At 52.3% G+C, this 21,416-nt stretch overlaps 1 protein-coding gene across 3 annotated transcripts in view; it reads left to right on the forward strand.

Moving 5' to 3' along the window:
- Window positions 1-20,484, forward strand: part of LOC147114470 (dynein regulatory complex subunit 11-like) — a 283,097-nt gene extending 262,613 nt beyond the window's left edge. For all 3 annotated transcript variants that reach the window (XM_085992162.1, XM_085992163.1, XM_085992164.1), the window contains one exon: window positions 20,286-20,484. In XM_085992162.1, coding sequence (XP_085848288.1) covers window positions 20,286-20,402 — 117 coding nt within the window. In that variant the 3' untranslated portion in view covers window positions 20,403-20,484. The remainder of the gene's footprint in view (window positions 1-20,285) is intronic.
- Window positions 20,485-21,416: the final 932 nt, after the last annotated feature.

A 21,416-nucleotide genomic window follows, 5' to 3' on the forward strand; every position in this document is an offset into this window, starting at 1 on the left:
CCCAGCTGGACGTTAGCCAGCTCTTGTTCCAAATCCAGACATCTTTCCTGAAGAGACTTCTTCATGTGTACCTCTGCCTCCAGCTTTTTCTGGGCTTTCAGCAAGTCGTTTACTAGTGACCTCATTTGTGATTTTAATACTTCAACTTCCTTTGGAGATTGATTGATCGGACTATGCAATCCCTCTACCGGAGCAGCTGTTTCAGCGGTCTGTTGTTCTACATTGACGTGAGTCAGCGTACTTTTGGCATCCAATGGCTGCTCTGTTGCAGTCGTTTCAGTCTGTGTCGTCACATCAGCCATCTCAATGACTTTTGAGAGCTCCGAACCCTTTTCCTTTGAAGATCGCAGCTCGTGTTCAAGTTTTCCCCATTTCAGAGTCTTGTCCCTCAGCATATGAAGGAGTTGGCTGACCGTTAACTCTTCTGACACCAGATTATGGCACGCACCTTCAGAACCTGAATCAGCTTTGATTCGTTCGGCCTCCTCGCGCAGATGGTTGGTGTGCTCCTGCTCCATTTTCTCCATCAGTTGCTTCTGTTGCCTTTCCAGATTCTCCCACTCTGTAACAAAGAACTTTTTTATTTCATTCATCTCTTGCTCAAAACGGCGAATCATTTGTTCTAATTGCTGTTGTAGTTTGAAATGGAGTTGAGTTCGAGCCCAGTGTCCCTCAAAAATGTGCATATCAGTAGACTTGACAGACTCAGAATTCTCTGTTAAACTATGTTGTTGTTGCTCAGTGGAATTCTGTGCTGAAACTTTGTCTTTTGCACATGGGTTGGTCTTACCATCATCAGTTCTAGAGTCTGGGCTGATTATCTGCACCGAGTTCTCACTCTTTATGGCTTTTAGCGAATGCCAGTCCATATTTATGTTTCTAAACCACTCCCGGCCTAGTAGTGGTGGACCTCCCTCCGGTAGCACATATAAGTCCATTATTTGACTTCCTTCGCCCTTGTTGGCCACTGCAACCTTTATTGTCCCGATGGGGTACACTCTCTGCCCCGTGTAGGTTGTCAATATAATCTCCGTATCCTGTAGGGGAATATGTTGGAATAACCTTCTGTAATCTTTCTTATTCATGACCGACAATGCCGATCCAGTGTCCAATTCCATTTTTACTTGGACTCCTTCTATCTGAAGAGTAACCCAAATTGTCTGGAGGTCTGCGCCCTTACCAACGTTGAAATCACAGAAATCACAGAAACCCCACAGTGCAGATAGAGGCCATTTCGGCCCATCGAGCCTGCACCGACACATATCCCACCCGATCCCCGTAACCCCGACACCAACACATATCCCACCCTATCCCCGTAACCCCACGTATTTAATCCCCCTAACACTAAGGGTCAATTTATCATAGCCAATCAACCTAACCCGCACATCTTTGGACTGTGGGAGGAAACCGGAGCACCCGGAGGAAACCCACGCAAACACGGGGAGAATGTGCAAACTCCACACAGACAGTCACCCGAGGCCGGATTCGAACCCGGGTCCCTGGCGCTGTGAGGCAACAGTGCTAACCACTATGCCACCGTGCATTGAGTACCCTTGCATTGAGTACCCTTAAGCTAGCCAGTTCAATACTGCTTAAGCCAGCCAGTTCATTACTGCTAGCGTCTGAATTGGACTCCTGTTCGGCCACCTTGTGTACTTTTGCGTATTTTCCTTGCGGTGACTTCTTGTTGCTGGTCTTCTTCCCTGACCTGCATACTCTAGCTATATGTCCAAGCCTACCACAAGTTCTACATTCTTGGTTTTTAAACCAACACTGGTTCTGATCATGCGTTGTCTTTCCACAACGATAACATTTGCCAGAACTCACACCCAATTTGTGTGCACTGAGCTCCGGTGACCGTAGCTGCATTACTGCCGTGCCTCTCGCTGCGGCTTCGTGTGCTGCTGCCATAGTGACCGCCTTCTCAAGCGTCAGCTCATTCTCCTCGAGCAGTCGCTTTTGTGTATCCTGTTTAAATAAACCACACACAAATTTGTCTCGTAGTGCATCTGTCAGTCCCGTTCCAAACTGGCAATATTTCGCTAATTTACGCAATTCCAGCAAATATTCAGCATTGCTTTCATGCTGTAGCTGCCTTCTGTCATAAAATTTAAATCGTTCCGCTAGCATCAGCGGCGTGGGGTTTAGATGATCTTTCAGGACAGTAACAATCTCATCGAACGTCTTATCCGTCAGTCCATCTGGTGATAACAGGTGTTTCAATTGCCCGTATGTCTTCGCACCCATTAAATTTAATAATGTTAGTGCTTTATCAGCCTCACGAATTTTATTGGCCTTACAATAATTTTTAACTCGTTCAACATATATGGCCCAATCTTCGATGTCACTATCAAAGTTGCTAATATTCCCGTGTTTAGGCATTGTAGTACTTTATCAGATTTGCAATTTCTCAGATTTTTTTTTTTTTTACTGCTATCCAAGATGGCGGCTTCCCGCTCTTGCCGTCGTCCTCCGCCCACAAAATGGCGGTTTTCCCGTGCTTGGCGGTCTTCACCCGTCCCCCGACGCCGTCTCCCTTCAGCCCCCGAGTGCGGCCGTTATCTTCGCCGCGATCGCCCGAGTGCGGCCCTTATCCGGAGATGCGATCGCTCTCGCGGCTCTGGGCCCTTATCAGGAGATGCGATCGCTCTGTTGAAACGCCTCCCGCTCGAAGCGGCTCTCGCGCCCTATTCCTCCGGCTCCCCCAGCCCCGTTTGTGCGGCCAACGCGGTCGACTGCCTGTCGCGTCGCTGCCCGGCTCAGACAACGGCTTACCCACCACCAAGCTGGAGAAGAAGCTGACGGTCGCCGATGGAGGCTCCGAGGTCAGGATGTCTTCCAGTGGGGTGGAGAGGGTGGAAACCTCTCTGCAACGTCCTGGCTGTGGACGAAGCTGCCGTGGAGTGACTGCCGCAGGGTCCGAATCAGACTCGTCGCCAGTGTTAAATCTGTGAGTTATCTAGTTAATTAAGACACAGACTAATTAATAACAATCAAAAACAAGTCTTTACTGGTTGGAGGTAGGGACTATTCTGAATACAAGATTACTGCACAGTGCTTATATACCGGTGTGTTCACCCCCGGTATTACGTCTACAGCAGCCTGAGAAAGTAGTACATCTCTTAAGGTGGAACAGGCTTAAGCTCTCTTAAGGTGGAACAGGTTACATACACAACAAGGGGGATGCTCAAGAGGCCAGAATTAGAGGAGCGCAGAAATCTCGGGGGGTTGAGGGGCTGAAGGAGGTTACCGAGATAGGGAGGGGTGAGGCCATGGAGGGATTTAAAAACAAGGATGAGAATTTTATAATCGAGGTGTTGCTGGGTCGGGAGCCAATGTAGGTCAGCGAGCACCGGGGGTGATGGGTGAGCGGGACTTGGTGTGAGTTAGGACACGTGCGGCCGAGTTTTAAATGTTGGTGGTCGGAATCTCAGCACGGGGTCAAATACCAATCTGAGGTTGCGAACAGTCTGATTCAGCCTCAGACAGTTTCCAGGGAGAGGGATGGAGGCGGTTGTTAAATCTCAAGAGTGTATAACCTTGCTTGTATAACAATTGAAAGAGTACGCAGGAGACAGAGTTCAGTTCACAGCCAACACTTCCAGAGGAATCTCTTCACTTCATGCACTGTATTTCCCATAGTGCATTGCACATCACAACTACAGTAAGCTATATGGGACAATTCAAATACAACATTCAAAATACACAACATCTCCGCCCCTCTTACATTAGATGTCCCAATAGAACCACAACATTTTTAAAACACAATAACCTGGGAGTGAGGGTAGACTTCCTCCAACCATGGCTATACCCATGGGGATTATTCTGCCCCAGATAAAGGGTAAGCCTCTGAACTATAAGTTCAAACGTATAGGGGCCCGCCGCTCTCTGGTAGGATACCAGCGGTCAACCTGGCTCTCCAGTTCATTGTCTCTCACAGGTCATGTCACCACAGGTGTAGGCGGCTGAGGTGCCTGTATACAGGTCTCCCTTGCTGATGAGATAAGGGCTGAAGCGGCTGCTTCCTCAGAAGGTGAGCCTCTCGGTGTAGAAGGCGGATGACCCACAGCGTCACCCAATGGCAGATAATCTGCTGTTGGTGGTTCAGTGGGTGTTGCTGCACTTCGTAGCAGCTGATCGGTGTGTCTCTTCCAGACAATGCCCTCGGGTGTCTGCACAGTGTAGGATACTGGACCAGTCTGTGCAATGACAGTAGCAGGAACCCACTTAGGTCCACCACTGTAGTTCCGTGCCAACACATGTTCACCTGGACTGAAGACTCTGTCTTTGGAGCGTTGTTCACGTCGCTTGATCTGCTTGTCCTGCTGATACTGTACCACGTCTTTCACCTTTGGCGGTTTCAGCAGGTCGAGGTTGGTTTGTAGCTCTCTTTTGAGCAGTAGAGTGGCAGGTGATGCTTTTGTGGTCGCATGTGGTGTGTTCCTGTAACTCAACAGGAAACTATTCAGGCGCCGATGAAGCGTTCCCTGGCCTTGCGATGCCTTTAGAGAGTGTTTCATGGTCTGAACCTCTCAACTAGACCATTGGTCGCAGGGTGGTATGGTGTAGCCCTGATATGTTGTACGCCATTCACCTGCAGGAATGTAGCCATTTCTTGTGACACCCACTGTGGACCGTTGTCTGAGACAAGTTGCATCGGAGATCCAAATCAGCTGAACACCTCACCTAACTTCTCGATGGTCTTCTCAACAGTGGTGGACCTCATTATAACAACCTCTGGCCACTTACTGTGCGCGTCAACAGCCACCAGGAACATTCTCTCCTCGAATGGACCTGCAAAGTCTACATGAATGCGGTGCCATGCTTCCTCCGGAAAGTCCCAGGGGTGAAGAGGTGCAAGCTGTGGCACATTACGAACTCTCTGACATGAGGAACAGGTTTTAGCTTTGTCCTCGATCTGTCCATCCATACCCGGCCACCGGAAGTAGCTCCTCGCTATTTCTTTCATACAAACCATTCCGCAGTGTCCGGAGTGTAGTTGCTGTAACACTGATTTCCGTAGCGATGGTGGAATAACCACTCTCCTCCCCCACAGCAAACATCCAGACTGCACCGACAGTTCGTTTCTCCTTAAGAGATATGGGCCTAGAAATTCGGTATAGCCGCGTTTGGGCGCTAGTCCTGGCGATGTTTGACAAGACCTCATTGCAGACATTGGTGGATGGGGTTAGGGCCCACAGGGAGGTCCTCTTCCCTAGGTCAGGGAGGAAGAGGCCTCCCAAAGAGACCAGGGCCACTTGGATGGAGGTGGCTGCAGAGGTGAACTCTCAGGGAGTCACCCGAAGGACCTGGATCCAGTGCAGGAAGCACTTCCATGACCTTCACCGTACAGGAAAAGTAAGTATGAAGTTCCCATCACCCTCAACCTGATCCCCATTGCCTTTCCCCAACAACACTCAGCTTCAGCAATCTCTTCCTCCACATCCCACTTCACAGTCACATCCAGGCACCCTTATCCATTCCCTCTCTCGCTATGCTCACATTCACATAACTATTCCACCATGCAGCCCTCACACTGCCTCTCACTCTGATGCTTGGAACACAACTGACAACACACAGGGAGGGCCCTTGGTCTTTGTCTCCTTCTAAGTATCTATGCTATGCAATCTTTACACTCACTCCCGCACTCTCACTCAAACTCCACTTGTCTCCCTCATTGCAGGAAAAGAGAGCTCACAATAGACGAGAGTGTGCAAGGACTGGAGGAGGACCACCCTCAATCGCCCACCTGAGCCCCTGAGGAAGCTGTGATGGAGATTGCTGGGGCTGACGTGCCTGTGGAAGCTGGGGCAGGAGAGACAGGAGCAAGCCCGCGATCTGGTGACAGAATAGTTTCCCATCTCTCTCATTGACATAGCATGAGTTGCTGATATGATTCTGAAGCTACATCATTTGGACTTATGAGCATCTGCCAAATCCAATGTGCAAGTAGCCTTGGCATCAGATTGCTAACTCTTTCCTTTACTCCCCCACAGGACCATCTGGAGCCCCCGTCCCCACTGTGGAGGAGGAAGAGGCTGTGCAGCCAGACTCCTCAGAGGAAGCTCCAACCTCTGAGGGCGCAGCGTCAGCAGAAGTAAGCACACCCAGCACCAGTGCAGACACTCACACCTCGGGGGGACCTTCGGGACATAGAGTAGTGTTGTCACCTGGTGTTTCACAGCTCACAAGTGAGCATCAGCAGATTCTGGAGACAGGGACAGCAGTGGAGAGTCCTCGTCGGAGGGCGCAGGCCTCTGCCAGCTCAGCTCAGCTGCATGTCGACCCTATGCCTCTGGGTCCATCCGCAAGAGAGGAGGTGATGGATCTCCATGCACAGATGCAGGAGTCTCTGGCAGGTTTTGTCTCCAGGGTCGCTGCGAGTGTGGAGCGAATGGAGGAGTCCATGGCGAGCATGAGCACAGCCTTATTGCAGTCATTGGCACTTGAAAGCATCACCACGGAAAGGATGGCTACCTCCGTGGTAAGGCTGGCTACCGCCGAGGAGAGGAGGGCTGCGGCCGAGGAGAGGAGGGCTGCGTCCGAGGAGAGGAGGGCTGCAGCCGAGAAGAGGAGGGCTACGGCCATGGAGGAGCTTAGTTGCCAGGTTATCGATAACATGGTGAGTGCTCAGAATAGAATGACATCTCTTGAGGAGCGATGGGCATCTATTGAGCACCGAAACCAGACCTTCATGGAGATCCCTCTGAGCAGGACTTCTAGTGCAGATACGGGTCCCCATGGCCCCCCCTGATGTGCAGCAATGTGCTCTCCAGCCACTTGCAGGCACTGAGGGGGAGCTGACCCATGAGAGGGAGGTTGTTGGCACACCTCAAGGAAGTGGGGGCTCCTCTCCACGCGCTCTCACTTCCATGCCACTTCAGAGCCCTCGGTCAGAGCCCTGCCGGAGTCCACACCCAAGTGAGATAAGAGTCTCAACCCCTGCACAGCCGCAGGAGCAGCAGACTGCTGGCGAGCCCTCACAGGCTCGCCACCCCAGAGGACGCCCGCCAAAGGTGTCGAGACAGGAGCAGCAGCAAAGTGAGCAAGGGGCCTCCACATCTGCTGAAGCCACACGGGGACCACTACGTAGGAACACGCGTAAGAGAAAAATAAATCACAAGGGTAGTCACTTGGGTGAGAAGTCTTGTATATAGTTTTAATGCCATCACTTTGTTGTACATAAAAAATCTGGTGGCAACTGCTGGAGTTGTGGCGTCTGTCATTTGGCAAATGGGGATTTCACATTGAGGCCTTAGGAATACTTGCAGATGTCAGCAAGCTGGTCCAATAGGTTGAAATGCGCAGAGATGGGCCACTGTCCATGGTCAGTTAAGAAGCAGCGAGGCTACAGTGTTTGAGGTACCAGGCTACGCAAATCTGCCCAGGATGAGTGCGTTCCTTGCATTCCGCCCAGCAATGTTCTCGCGCACTGGTGCCGCTGATTGACGGCCCTCTGCAGGATGCTCGGTTCCGTCCTCCTCCTCTCCTCCTCATTCGAGGTGGCTCTGTGAGGAGCCTCTTGGTCCTGCGGAATCGGCAAGCCACGACGCTGTGCCATGTTGTGAAGCACACAGCATACCACAACAATTTTGGAGACCCTGGCTGATGAGTACTGTAAGGCTCCACCTGATCTATCGAGGCATCTGAAGCGCATCTTTAGCAATCCGATGGCTTGCTCGATAATGCATCTGGTGGAAATGTGGCTGGAGTTGTAGCGCTCCTCAGCTTCGCTGGCTGGTCTCCTCACCGGCGCCATTAGCCAAGTCCTCAGGGGATATCTCTTGTCTCCAAGTAGCCATCCCTGAAGTTCGTTTCGCGGGCTGAATAGCGGAGGCACAGTAGACTGGCGCAGTATGAGGGAGTCATGGCAGCTGCCAGGGTACTTGGCACAAACATGCAAAATCTCCTTCTTGTGGTCACACGCCAGCTGAACGTTAAGGGAGTGGAAGCCCTTGCGGTTGACAAAAACTCCTGGATTGCGATGGGGTGCCCTAAGGGCCACATGTGTGCAGTCAATGATGTCCTGCACCCTTGGAAAGTCTGCCAGCTGAGCTAATCCACGCGCTCGCGCCCTCACACTTGCGCGATCCCGGGTGAAATGGATGTGATTGTGTGCAAGGGCAAAGAGGCCATCGGTGACCTGTTTGATGCAAGTGTGTGCGGCCACCTGGGAGATTCCGCTGATGTCTGCTGCTGATTCCTGGAAGGAGCCTGAGGCATAAAAGTTGAGTGCGGTGGTGACTTTGATGGCCACTGGTAAGGAGTGTCAACCTAGTGCTCTGGGCTCCAGGTCTTGCTGTAGCATTGCGCAGATGTCAGTCACTACCTCTCGCAAAAGTCGGAGCCGCCTTTGGCACTGCTGCTCAGTCATGTTGCGGTAGCTCACCCTGTGTCTGTAGACCCTGTTTGGGGGGTATCTCCTGCGCCAACAGCCTTCCAAGCACTGGCCCCTTCTGACCTGTGCTGCCTCAGGTGGCTGAGCCGCAGCCTGTCGCTCCTGCTGGTGCTGCTGTTGCTGGTGCTGCTGCTGCTGGTGCTGCTGTTGCTGGTGCTGCTGGTGCTGCTGTTGCTGGTGCTGCTGCTGCTCGTGCTGCTGTTGCTGGTGCTGCTGCTGCTGGTGCTGCTGTTGCTGGTGCTGCTGCTGCTGGTGCTGCTGTTGCTGGTGCTGCTGCTGCTGGGGCTGCTGCTGCTGGGGCTGCTGCTGCTGGGGCTGCTGTTGTTGCTGGATCTGCTCCAGCCTCCTCTGCTGTTGGAGATCCTCTAATGCCAAGAAGGGAAGGAACAAAAGGCCTCCCATGCTTCTGGCAGATGCCTCCGTTGAGGAGGTGCTGAGTTAGGGTGGTGAGAGGGGCTTCCCAGGAGCTCACACTGGAGAAGTGTGTGAGGCTCCAACCTTCCACAGCTGTGCCTAAGCCTTCAACAAGCTGCCCCAAGCCATCAGCAACAAGGTCCTGCAGCCTACCAACACTGGCTGATTAAATCTCTTCATTCCTGATTGACCTGCAGCTGAAAGCAAGCAAGCCGACATTGTTCACGCCAGGTTTCATCAGCGGTGTTCCCACCAAGCGTGTTTTACGTGGGGAAAGGCTGAAAATTCCAAGGGCCCCTGAAAATAGGATTAAACATGCCAATTATTGGTCATTAGGCTCCCGCCGACCATTCCCGCCTGCGGCGGGCAGGACTGATTCGGGTCGTGCTGAAACACGGGGGCGAAAGTTGGGCGGGGCGGGGAATCGGGCGGGGGGGTCGCGACCCCCTATTTCTGCGATTTTCAGCCCCTGCCCGCCTGAAACCCCGCCCGACGGCTCCAGGAAAATCGGGGCCAATGGCTTCGGTCTTCCCAATATTTTGTTGGAGGAAATTGCTGTTCATCCAGAACCAGATTTCAGACAAGTTGGACTGGATGTCACAAATTCTCTCTGTCCCTCTCTCTACCTCTCTCACTCTCTGTCTCTTTCTCTCTGTCTCTCTGTCTCTGTCTCTCTGTCTCTCTCTCTCTCTGTCTCTCTCTCTCTCTGTCTGTCTCTCTCTCTCTGTCTCTCTCTCTCTCTGGCTCTCTCTACCTCTCTCACTCTCTGTCTCTCTCTCTCTCTGTCTCTCTGTCTCTGTCTCTCTGTCTCTCTGTCTCTCTCTCTCTCTGTCTCTCTCTCTCTGTCTGTCTCTCTCTCTCTGTCTCTCTCTCTCTCTGGCTCTCTCTACCTCTCTCACTCTCTGTCTCTCTCTCTCTGTCTCTCTGTCTCTGTCTCTCTCTCTCTCTCTCTCTCTGTCTCTCTCTCTCTGTCTCTCTCTCTCTCTGGCTCTCTCTACCTCTCTCACTCTCTGTCTCTCTCTCTCTGTCTCTCTGTCTCTCTCTCTCTGTCACTCTGTCTCAATTCAATTCAATTCAATTCAAATGCTTTATTGGCATGAAAGTTTACAGGGAACCATATTGCCAAAGCTTACATAACAAAAAGTACAGGTTTCCAACATTCTGTAGGTGTCAAACGTTTTTGACCCTCGTTGGGTACAGACAGTATTAATTTAAATAGTCGTTGACCGTCGTTGGGTGCATTCAGTATTAATTTAAAACAGTCGTTGGGTACATTCGGTATTGATTTAAACATTTTTAGCGTATATATGCTATGGGTGTGCTCGTTAGTCACTCAATGCTCCTCAGGTTGTGACATGTTGTTACATATTGGGCACCAAGATATGGTCTGTCTCCCTCCCCCAGGACTATTCTTAATTTTGACAGGTCATCCAATTCTTTGAAATCTGGGGTTGTAAGGCTGAGCTTGTCAAAATATATGTTTCTTGTCTCGTTGAATTTTTCGCATTTTAGGAGGAAGTGCACCTCTGTCTCAACCTCGCCGGCCAGACAGTGATCACATATTCTATTTTCTTTAGGTTGCCAGGATTTCTTGTATCTTCCTTTTTCAATTGCCAGTTGGTGGTCGCTTAGTCTGTATCTGGTGAGGGTCTGTCTCTGTTTTGTGTCTCTGATGGTCGAGAGATAGTCTGCCAGTTTATATCTCTCTCTCTCTCTCTGTCTCTCTCTGTCTCTCTCTCTCTCTCTCTGTCTCTCTCTCTCTGTCTCTCTCTCTCTCTCTCTCTGTCTCTCTCTCTCTCTCTCTCTGTCTCTCTCTCTCTCTGTCTCTCTCTCTCTCTCTCTGTCTCTCTCTCTGTCTCTCTCTCTCTCTGTCTCTCTCTCTCTCAAATTCAAATTCAAATTGCTTTATTGGCATGACAAGGTACATCTTATGTTGCCAAAGCACCGAAAAAACATTTATGGTTGAACACATAAACGCAGATCTATCCATGCAGTGTATAAACAGATATATCCCTGTGTGTATAAATATACACTCATAATTTGCATAGAATCTTTTCTTAGGTTTAGTGGTTGTCCTGTGGCGTACCGATCACAGAAAGGACACAATCCGCTTTTCGGTCCGTAGACTATAAATCAGGTGTCATGCCTTTAAGAAGGATCACACCTTTAAGAAACTCGATCTGCAACATAGTTAAGCCCAGAGCGGGGGAGGAGCAGTCGAAGCTGTGGACTGATGAAAGGCAGTCGGACTTGGTGTAGTCTCTGACGCCATTTTTGTGTTCAACATGTGGTCTCAACAATTAAACCTTTTCTGTTGAACCTCTCCGAGTTCAGTATATTTTGTTAGGAGTACGTAGACTCCTACATTGGTGACCCCGACGCTCAGGACGACTCCTAAGCGTAACCATGGCTGACACAAACGCAGTTTCTGTGAAGCTGCCGGAGTTCTGGGAGAGCCTAGCCACTGCCTGGTTCCTTCAAGCCGAATCGCAATTCCGACTCCGCGGCATCACCGCCGACGCAACGATGTACGACTACCTCCTCGCCTCCCTAGGCAGCTCCACAATCACGAAAGTCTGGACAACACTACAAAACCCTTCGGAGGAAGGCAAGTACGCACATCTCAAGGCCGCGCTCCTTAAAAAATTCACAGCCTCCCAATTCGTGCGCAACAGCCACCTCCTCGACCTCCCGGGCCTCGGTGACTCCATGCCGTCAGACTTGCTCTCACACATGCTTGCTCTGACCGACGAGAAACCGCCCGGCTCCCTCTTCCGCACGCTGTTTATCCGCCAACTACCTCCCAGCATCCGCCCGGCGATCGTGGCGTCCAGCCTCACGGACTTCGAGGACCTGGCCGACGAAGCCGATAAGCTCCTGTCCGCCGGCTCCAACCATGCCGTCACCCCCGACCTGGCCTCCGCAGCGTCAGCGCGTGCTCCACCCTCTATCGCGCGGCCACACAGCTCGGCCACGAGGCCCCCCAGGCCCCCACGTCCCCCAAGCCCTCCGACCCAGGGCTACTGCTACTTCCATACCCGGTTCGGCGCACGGGCACGCCGCTGCAGCCATCCCTGCACGTTTCCAACCACCCCCACACCGGCCTACACGATGGCCATGGGGCAAGCAGGTGCGCTGCTGTACGTTACGGACAGCGCCTCTGGACGCCGTTTCCTATGCGACACGGGCGCGCAGCGCAGCATCATCCCCACGTCCGCCCTCGAGATCCAGCGAGGCGGCCGCGGCCCTGCGCTGGCTGCTGCCAACGGCACTGACATCCGGACGTACGGCACCCATACCGTCACCATCGACCTCGCAGGCCACCGCTACCACTGAGAGTTTATCACCGCCAAGGTGCTCTCCCTGCTCCTCGGTGCGGATTTCCTGTGCGCCCACAGCCTGTTGGTCAACATGCCTCGGCGCCGCCTCGTGGACATGAACACCATGTCACCTATCCCGGGCGCCATTGCCCCCCCCAACCCGCCGAAATGGCGTGCGTTGTGTATGTAACCTGTTCCACCTTAAGAGAGCTTAAGCCTGTTCCACCTTAAGAGATGTACTACTTTCTCAGGCTGCTGTAGACGTAATACCGGGGGTGAACACACCGGTATATAAGCACTGTGCAGTAATCTTGTATTCAGTATAGTCCCTACCTCCAACCAGTAAAGACCTGTTTTTATTGTTACTCATTAGTCTGTGTCTTAATTAACTAAATAATTCACAGACTTAACACTGGCGACGAGTCAGGTTCTTACCCTGCGGCAGTTATTCCACGGCGGTTGAAGAGAGGTTTCAAACCTCACCACCCCACTGGAAGCAACAGGCATTAGGACCCTGAAGCCTCCATCAGCTTGTGAACCGGAGTAGAAGACAGGACTGGGGAAGAGAGAGGTACAGGGCGATAGCGATCGGCAGATAAGGGCCGGGCCGCTTTGAAGTGAGGGGCGCAGCCGGGCCATCGATCGCAAGCACTGATAAGGGCCGGGCCGCTTTCAAGTGCGAGGCGCAGCCGGGCCATCAATCGCATCCGCTGATAAGGGCCACACTCGGGCGATCGCGGCGAAGATAAGGGCCGCACTCGGGGGCTGAAGGGAGACGGCGTCGGGGGACGGGTGAAGACCGCTAAGCGCGGGAAAACCGCCATTTTGTGGGTGGAGGACAACGGCAAGAGCGGGAAGCCGCCATCTTTGATAACAAGTAAAGAAAATAAAATCTGAGAAATTGCAAATCTACAATGCCTAAACACAGGAATATTAGCACCTTTGATAGTGACCTCGAAGATTGGGCCATATATGTTGAAAGAGTAAAAAATTATTGTAAGGCCAATAAAATTCGTGACCAAGATAAAGCTCTAACATTATTAAATTTAATGGGTGCGAAGACATACGGGCAATTGAAACACCTGTTATCACCAGATGAACCGGCGGATAAGACGTTCGATGAGATTGTTACTGTCCTGAAAGATCATCTAAACCCCACGCCGCTGATGCTAGCGGAACGATTTAAATTTTATGACAGAAGGCAGCTACAGCATGAAAGCAATGCTGAATATTTGCTGGAATTGCGTAAATTAGCGAAATATTGCCAGTTTGGAACGGGACTGACAGATGCACTACGAGACAAATTTGTGTGTGGTTTATTTAAACAGGATACACAAAAGCGACTGCTCGAGGAGAATGAGCTGACGCTTGAGAAGGCGGTCACTATGGCAGCAGCACACGAAGCCGCAGCGAGAGGCACGGCAGTAATGCAGCTACGGTCACCGGAGCTCAGTGCACACAAATTGGGTGTGAGTTCTGTTAAATGTTATCATTGTGGAAAGACAACGCATGATCAGAACCAGTGTTGGTTTAAAAACCAAGAATGCAGAACATGTGGTAAGCTTGGACATATAGCTAGAGTATGCAGGTCAGGGAAGAAGACCAGCAACAAGAAGTCACCGCAAGGGAAATACGCAAAGGTACACAAGGTGACCGAACAGGAGTCCGATTCAGACGCTAGCAGTAATGAACTGGCTGGCTTAAGCAGTATTGAACTGGCTAGCTTAAGGGTACTCAACGTTGGTAAGGGTGCAGACCTCCAGACAATTTGGGTTACTCTTCAGATAGAAGGAGTCCAAGTAAAAATGGAATTGGACACTGGATCGGCATTGTCGGTCATGAATAAGAAAGATTACAGAAGGTTATTCCAACATATTCCCCTACAGGATACGGAGATTATATTGACAACCTACACGGGGCAGAGAGTGTACCCCATCGGGACAATAAAGGTTGCAGTGGCCAACAAGGGCGAAGGAAGTCAAATAATGGACTTATATGTGCTACCGGAGGGAGGTCCACCACTACTAGGCCGGGAGTGGTTTAGAAACATAAATATGGACTGGCATTCGCTAAAAGCCATAAAGAGTGAGAACTCGGTGCAGATAATCAGCCCAGACTCTAGAACTGATGATGGTAAGGCCAACCCATGTGCAAAAGACAAAGTTTCAGCACAGAATTCCACTGAGCAACAACAACATAGTTTAACAGAGAATTCTGAGTCTGTCAAGTCTACTGATATGCACATTTTTGAGGGACACTGGGCTCGAACTCAACTCCATTTCAAACTACAACAGCAATTAGAACAAATGATTCGCCGTTTTGAGCAAGAGATGAATGAAATAAAAAAGTTCTTTGTTACAGAGTGGGAGAATCTGGAAAGGCAACAGAAGCAACTGATGGAGAAAATGGAGCAGGAGCACACCAACCATCTGCGCGAGGAGGCCGAACGAATCAAAGCTGATTCAGGTTCTGAAGGTGCGTGCCATAATCTGGTGTCAGAAGAGTTAACGGTCAGCCAACTCCTTCATATGCTGAGGGACAAGACTCTGAAATGGGAAAAACTTGAACACGAGCTGCGATCTTCAAAGGAAAAGGGTTCGGAGCTCTCAAAAGTCATTGAGATGGCTGATGTGACGACACAGACTGAAACGACTGCAACAGAGCAGCCATTGGATGCCAAAAGTACGCTGACTCACGTCAATGTAGAACAACAGACCGCTGAAACAGCTGCTCCGGTAGAGGGATTGCATAGTCCGATCAATCAATCTCCAAAGGAAGTTGAAGTATTAAAATCACAAATGAGGTCACTAGTAAACGACTTGCTGAAAGCCCAGAAAAAGCTGGATGCAGAGGTACACATGAAGAAGTCTCTTCAGGAAAGATGTCTGGATTTGGAACAAGAGCTGGCTAACGTCCAGCTGGGTATGGAGGAAATAGACGACCCTCTCACTGGTCTAGCTCAGGACGACACCGAATATTACTATGACCTGGTGGACGACACCGAATATTATGATGTCCTGTCCTGCCCAGCTTGTAACTTCGACTCCCAAAGTGCAGAAATCATGGAGGAGCACCAAATGTCTACGGAACATCGGGAGAAGCTGGCTCTACGACGGAAACAGGAGGAAGAGAAGGAGGAACTGCGCATGCAGCTGGCAGCTGTGGCAGCTGACAATGGAGCCCAGAGAGTCTCCAAGAAGCAGAAAAGGAAAAGGAAAAACAGAAGATGACCCATCTGAACCATTATCACCTCTACCAGATCACACACGTGGTCCCTCCGAACGGAGCCAAATCAGTTCGGAAGTTCAAGCTGTTAAATCCATGAAAGGACTATTGAATGAGTAACGTGAACCGACTACACCACAGAGATTGAATCTGTGAACTGTTTTCCGCAGAGACTGAATCTGTGATATGTTACGTTAAACATGAAGTTATATATGTATATATGTTATTACGTTATGTTAAATGGGGGGATGACTATAAAGCTAAGAAGGGAGGAGTGTTGTGTATGTAACCTGTTCCACCTTAAGAGAGCTTAAGCCTGTTCCACCTTAAGAGATGTACTACTTTCTCAGGCTGCTGTAGACGTAATACCGGGGGTGAACACACCGGTATATAAGCACTGTGCAGTAATCTTGTATTCAGTATAGTCCCTACCTCCAACCAGTAAAGACCTGTTTTTATTGTTACTCATTAGTCTGTGTCTTAATTAACTAAATAATTCACAGACTTAACAGCGTGGCAGTGCCGCGCCCGCTCAACGGACGACTACTCAGCACTCCTGGCTGAGTTCCCAGCCCTCACCAACCCGACCTTCTCCACGAAAGTTGCTAAGCACGGGGTAGAACACTTCATCCCCACCACAGGCTCAACGGTGTATGCCCATGCCCGCAGGCTGGACCCGGCCAAGCTGGAGATCGCGCAGGCCGAGTTCACCACAATGGAACAGCTCGGCATCATCCGCCGCTCCAACAGCCCCTGGGCCTCCCCACTCCACATCGTCACCAAACCTGACGGGGGATGGCGCCCCTGCGGGGACTACCGGCGCCTAAACAACGCCACCACGCCGGATCGGTACCCCATACCGCACATTCAAGACTTCTCGGCTAGACTGGCCGGCCGCTCAGTCTTCTCCAAAGTCGACCTGGTGCGCGGTTACCATCAGGTGCCAGTCCACCCCACGGACGTTCCCAAGACGGCCATAATCACCCCTTTTGGACTATTCGAGTTCCTCCGAATGCCCTGCGGCCTCAAAAACACGGCCCAGGCCTTCCAGCGGCTCATGGACTCGGTCCTCCGGGACCTGAAGTTCCTCTTTGTTTACCTGGATGACATCCTGGTAGCTAGTTCCTCCAAGCAGGAACACATCGAGCACCTCCGCACCCTGTTCCAGCGGCTCAGTGAGCATGGGCTCATCATCAGCCCAGCCAAGTGCCAATTCGGCCTCAGCAGGATCGAATTCCTCGGCCACCACATCACGCAGGACGGAGCCATTCCCCTGCCCGCCAAGGTGCAAGCCGTCCAGCAGTTCCCCCGGCCTACCACCATCAAAGGCCTCCAGGAGTTCTTGGGGATGATCAACTTTTACAACCGCTTCATTCCCGGGGCGGCCTCCCTCATGCGGCCCCTATACGAAGCCCTCCAGGGTAAGAAAGACAGAATGGCGATCGAGTGGTCGGCGGACATGTTGATCGCTTTCGACTCGACCAAAAAGGCGCTCGCCGACGCCACCATGCTCGCTCACCCACAGCCCAACGCCAGGGTGGCCCTCACCACGGACGCCTCCGACCACGAGGTCGGCGCCGTGTACGAACAGTGGGTCGACGGGGCCTGGCAACCGCTGGCCTTTTTCAGCCGCCAACTGCGCCCCCCGGAGGCCAAATACAGCGCCTTTGACCGCGAGCTCCTCGCACTGTACCTGGCAGTCCGCCATTTTAGATTTCTTCTGGAGGGCCGCCCCTTCACCGCGTTTGTCGACCACAAACCCCTGACATTCGCGATGGCAAAATCTGCGGACCCGTGGTCAGCCAGGCAACAACGCCAGCTCGCCGCGGTGTCCGAATTCACCACGGACATCTGGCACGTCTCTGGTCGAGACAACGTGGTGGCCGACTGCCTATCCCGCCCCGCCGTCCACGGCGCCCACCTGGCAGTGGACTATGCTCAACTGGCAGCGGAGCAACGCACCGACCCCGATCTGCTCTCCGTGCCCACAACCCTCCCAGGGCTGCGACTGACCGACATCGCCTGCGGCCCGTCCGCCATCACAGTCAAATGCGACACCTCCTTGGCGCAACCCTGCCCCGTAGTCCCAGCGAAAACGGGTGTTCGACATCGTCCACGGCCTCTCACACCCCGGCACCCACGCGTCCATTAGACTGGTGGCCAACCGATTTGTCTGGCGCGGCCTGCGAAAAGATGTGCGCATCTGGTCCAGATCCTGCATAGCTTGCCAGCATGCCAAAATCCACCAGCACGTCAAAGCCCCACTCGAGGAGTTCACCGTGCCAGAAAGAAGGTTTGACCACGTCCACATCGACCTCGTCGGCCCCCTGCCGCCATCACAAGGTCACACGCACCTGCTGACAATCGTGGGCCGTACCACCCGCTGGCCCGAGGCCATTCCACTGACGTCCACCACCACCGCCGACATCGCGAGGGCGTTCATCGGGACCTGGGCCACTCGGTTCGGCGTCCCCTCCGACATGACGTCGGATAGAGGCCCGCAGTTCACCTCTGATCTGTGGGCCGCCATCGCCCGAAACCTCAGGGTGGCCGTTCACCGCACCACGGCTTACCACCCCCAAGCCAACAGACTGTGCGAGCGATTCCACAGGTCCATGAAGGTGTCCCTCCGCGCCAGCCTCGAGGACGAGGCTTGGATCGACCGCCTCCCGTGGGTGCTACTTGGCCTACGCTCCGCGGTCAAGGAAGACCTGCAAGCCTCGGCGGCGGAACTCGTGTGCGGCCAGCCGCTGCGCGTACCAGGAGAGTTTCTGCCCACCGCCACGACCCCCTGGTCGGCTGACCAGCAACGCCGTGCTTTCGCCAATCGAGCACAACAGTTCGCTCCGGTACCCACCGGCCGGCATGGCGAACCAGCAACCCGCGTACCACCTAGCCTGCACATGGCCAAATTTGTTTTCATGCGCCATGACGCCCACCGAGGACCTCTACGGCCCCCATACGACGGACCCTACAAGGTACTCCAGACGGGGAACAAGTTCTTCCTCCTCCAAGTGGGCGGCAGAACTGACAAGGTGTCGGTCGACCGGCTCAAGCTGGCGCACCTAGAGCCCGACGAACCCGTTCAAGTGGGCCAACCCCCACCGCGGGGCAGACCGCCTAAGAGCCCGACGCGTCCGACCGCCCCGCTCCCGACACCAACTGCCAAGAGCCGTTCCAGCCATGCCATCAAGCCGCCATGCCGGTTCGTACACTCCCTACTAGCGGATTCTGGGGGGAGTTGTGTGGCGTACCGATCACAGAAAGGACACAATCCGCTTTTCGGTCCGTAGACTATAAATCAGGCGTCATGCCTTTAAGAAGGATCACACCTTTAAGAAACTCGATCTGCAACATAGTTAAGCCCAGAGCGGGGGAGGAGCAGTCGAAGCTGTGGACTGATGAAAGGCAGTCGGACTTGGTGTAGTCTCTGACGCCATTTTTGTGTTCAACATGTGGTCTCAACAATTAAACCTTTTCTGTTGAACCTCTCCGAGCTCAGTATATTTTGTTAGGAGTGCGTAGACTCCTACAGTCCCTCTGTTTATGGCAAGCTGTAACATAGTTTGCTGCTAAGGTTACGCAATTTCTCTGTTCCCTTAATAGGTATGGGAGTTTTTGGTCTTCATTCAAATTTTTGAATTCAGGGCATATTTTTATGAATTTTGGGTAGAAATTCCCCCTTATGTCCTGATAGTTTCCACAAGCTGTGAGGAAGTGCATCTCTGTCTCCACCATTCCCTGACTGCAGTGAGAGCATATCCTGTCCTCTCTTGGCAGACAGGTCTGTCTGTGTCTGCCTTTTTCGATGGCGAGGCTATGCTCACTAAGTCTGTACATAGTCAAGGTTTTTCTTAATTTGCTATCTTTTACTGTGTTCAGTTATTCAGCCATGGTGTATTGTCTGTTTAGGGCCAAGTAGCAATCGAGTTTGTTTTGGGTTTTTGTTGTTTCTGTCCAATAGGTCAGATATTTTTCCTTTTGTTTAGTGACAATTGTATTGGGTCGAATTCTTTGTGCTACGATGTCACTGTCCTGGAGCTGGTTATTATTATTCGTGTTGGAAGTTACTTCACTGAATCCCAGGACTAGTTGACTGAGGGTATTCTTCTCTATGATCCTCTCTTGGCATTTCAGGGCTTCGTAATGATAGCAGTGGGGGTTGCTCATTTTTAGGTGTTTCCAAAATTTGATGGCTCTTTTTTGGATATTAATTAGTAGTGGATATTGGCCGAGTTCTGCCCTGCATGCATTGTTTGCGGTTTTCCTCTGAGTCCGGAGGATACTTTTACAGAATTCTGCATGTAGGATCTCAATTGGGTGTTTGTCCCATTTTGCAAATTCTTGTTGTGTTAGTGGACCCCACACCTCACTGCCATAGAGTGCAATTGGTTCAATTACTGATTTAAAAATTTTGAGCCTAATGCCAATTGGGATTTCTATTTGGATTGACTTTTTAATGGCATAGAAAGCCCTTCTTGCTTTCTCTTTCAGTTCATTCACAGCCAGATGAAAATTTCCCGTAGAACTGATTTTTAAGCCTAAGCATGTGTAGTTAGTGGTTTGTTCAATTTTAGTTGTTCCTAGTGTGAAATTTGTTCTGTGTCCCTGATGTCTGGATCTTTGCTGGAACACCAGAACTTTGGTTTTTTTGGGGTTTATTGTCAGGGCCCAGGTCTGACAGAACGACTCTAGCAGATCCAGGTTCCGCTGTAGACCCTCCTCAGTTGGTGAGAGCAGAACCAGGTCATCTGCATAGAGGAGGAATTTAACCTTGGAGTCATATAGGGCGAGGCCAGGTGCTGTAGACTGTTCCAGTAGTTTTGCCAATTCATTTCTCTCTCTCTGTCTCTGTCTCTCTCTCTCTCTGTCTCTCTCTCTCTCTCTCTCTCTCTGTCACTAACTCTCTGTCTGTGTTACTCCTTCAGAACTGGGCTGCTAAGACCCCACTGGCAAGGAAAGCTACAAAGGCCAGGAAGGAAAAGGAGGCTTTGGAAAATGCTGAGAAAGAGGCTGCGAATAAGAATAAGAATAAGAAGAAGTAACAGACTCGGGAATTCGGACTGAATTCTTGGAACCTTCTGTAACAATTCAACTGGAGGAATGACAGATTCAGAAATAAAGAGTTTGCAGGATATTTGTGATTGAACTCAAACTCCCTCCCATCCACATCTCAGCCCAAGTCCCCAGTCCCCAGACTCCAGTCCCCGGCTCCCAGACTCCAGACTCCAGTCCCCAGCTCCCAGACTCCAGACTCCAGTCCCCGGCTCCCAGTCCCCAGACTCCAGTCCCCAGCTCCCAGACCCCAGATTCCAGTCCCCGGCTCCCAGACTCCAGACTCCAGTCCCCGGCTCCCAGACTCCAGACTCCAGTCTCCGGCTCCCAGACTCCAGATTCCAGTCCCCGGCTCCCAGACTCCAGACTCCAGTCCCCGGCTCCTAGACCCCAGACTCCCGTCCCCGGCTCCCAGACTCCAGACTCCAGACTCCAGTCCCCGGCTCCCAGACTCCAGACTCCAGTCCCCGGCTCCCAGACTCCAGACTCCAGTCCCCGGCTCCCAGACTCCAGACTCCAGTCCCCGGCTCCCAGTCTCCAGACTCCAGTCCCCGGCTCCCAGACTCCAGACTCCAGTCCCCGGCTCCCAGACTCCAGACTCCAGTCCCCAGCTCCCAGACTCCAGTCCCCGGCTCCCAGTCTCCAGACTCCAGTCCCCAGCTCCCAGACTCCAGACTCCAGTCCCCGGCTCCCAGACTCCAGACTCCAGTCCCCAGCTCCCAGACTCCAGACTCCAGTCCCCAGCTCCCAGTCTCCAGACTCCAGTCCCCGGCTCCCAGACTCCAGACTCCAATCCCCAGCTCCCAGACTCCAGTCCCCGGCTCCCAGACTCCAGACTCCAGACTCCAGTCCCCAGACTCCAGTCCCCAGCTCCCAGACTCCAGACTCCAGTCCCCGGCTCCCAGACTCCAGACTCCAGTCCCCGGCTCCCAGACTCCAGACTCCAGTCCCCGGCTCCCAGACTCCAGACTCCAGACTCCAGACTCCAGTCCCCAGACTCCAGA

This window comes from Somniosus microcephalus, chromosome 7, assembly GCF_052327205.1.
Source record: "Somniosus microcephalus isolate GS21.2 chromosome 7, FLI_Smic_1.0, whole genome shotgun sequence".
Classification (NCBI taxonomy): domain Eukaryota; kingdom Metazoa; phylum Chordata; class Chondrichthyes; order Squaliformes; family Somniosidae; genus Somniosus; species Somniosus microcephalus.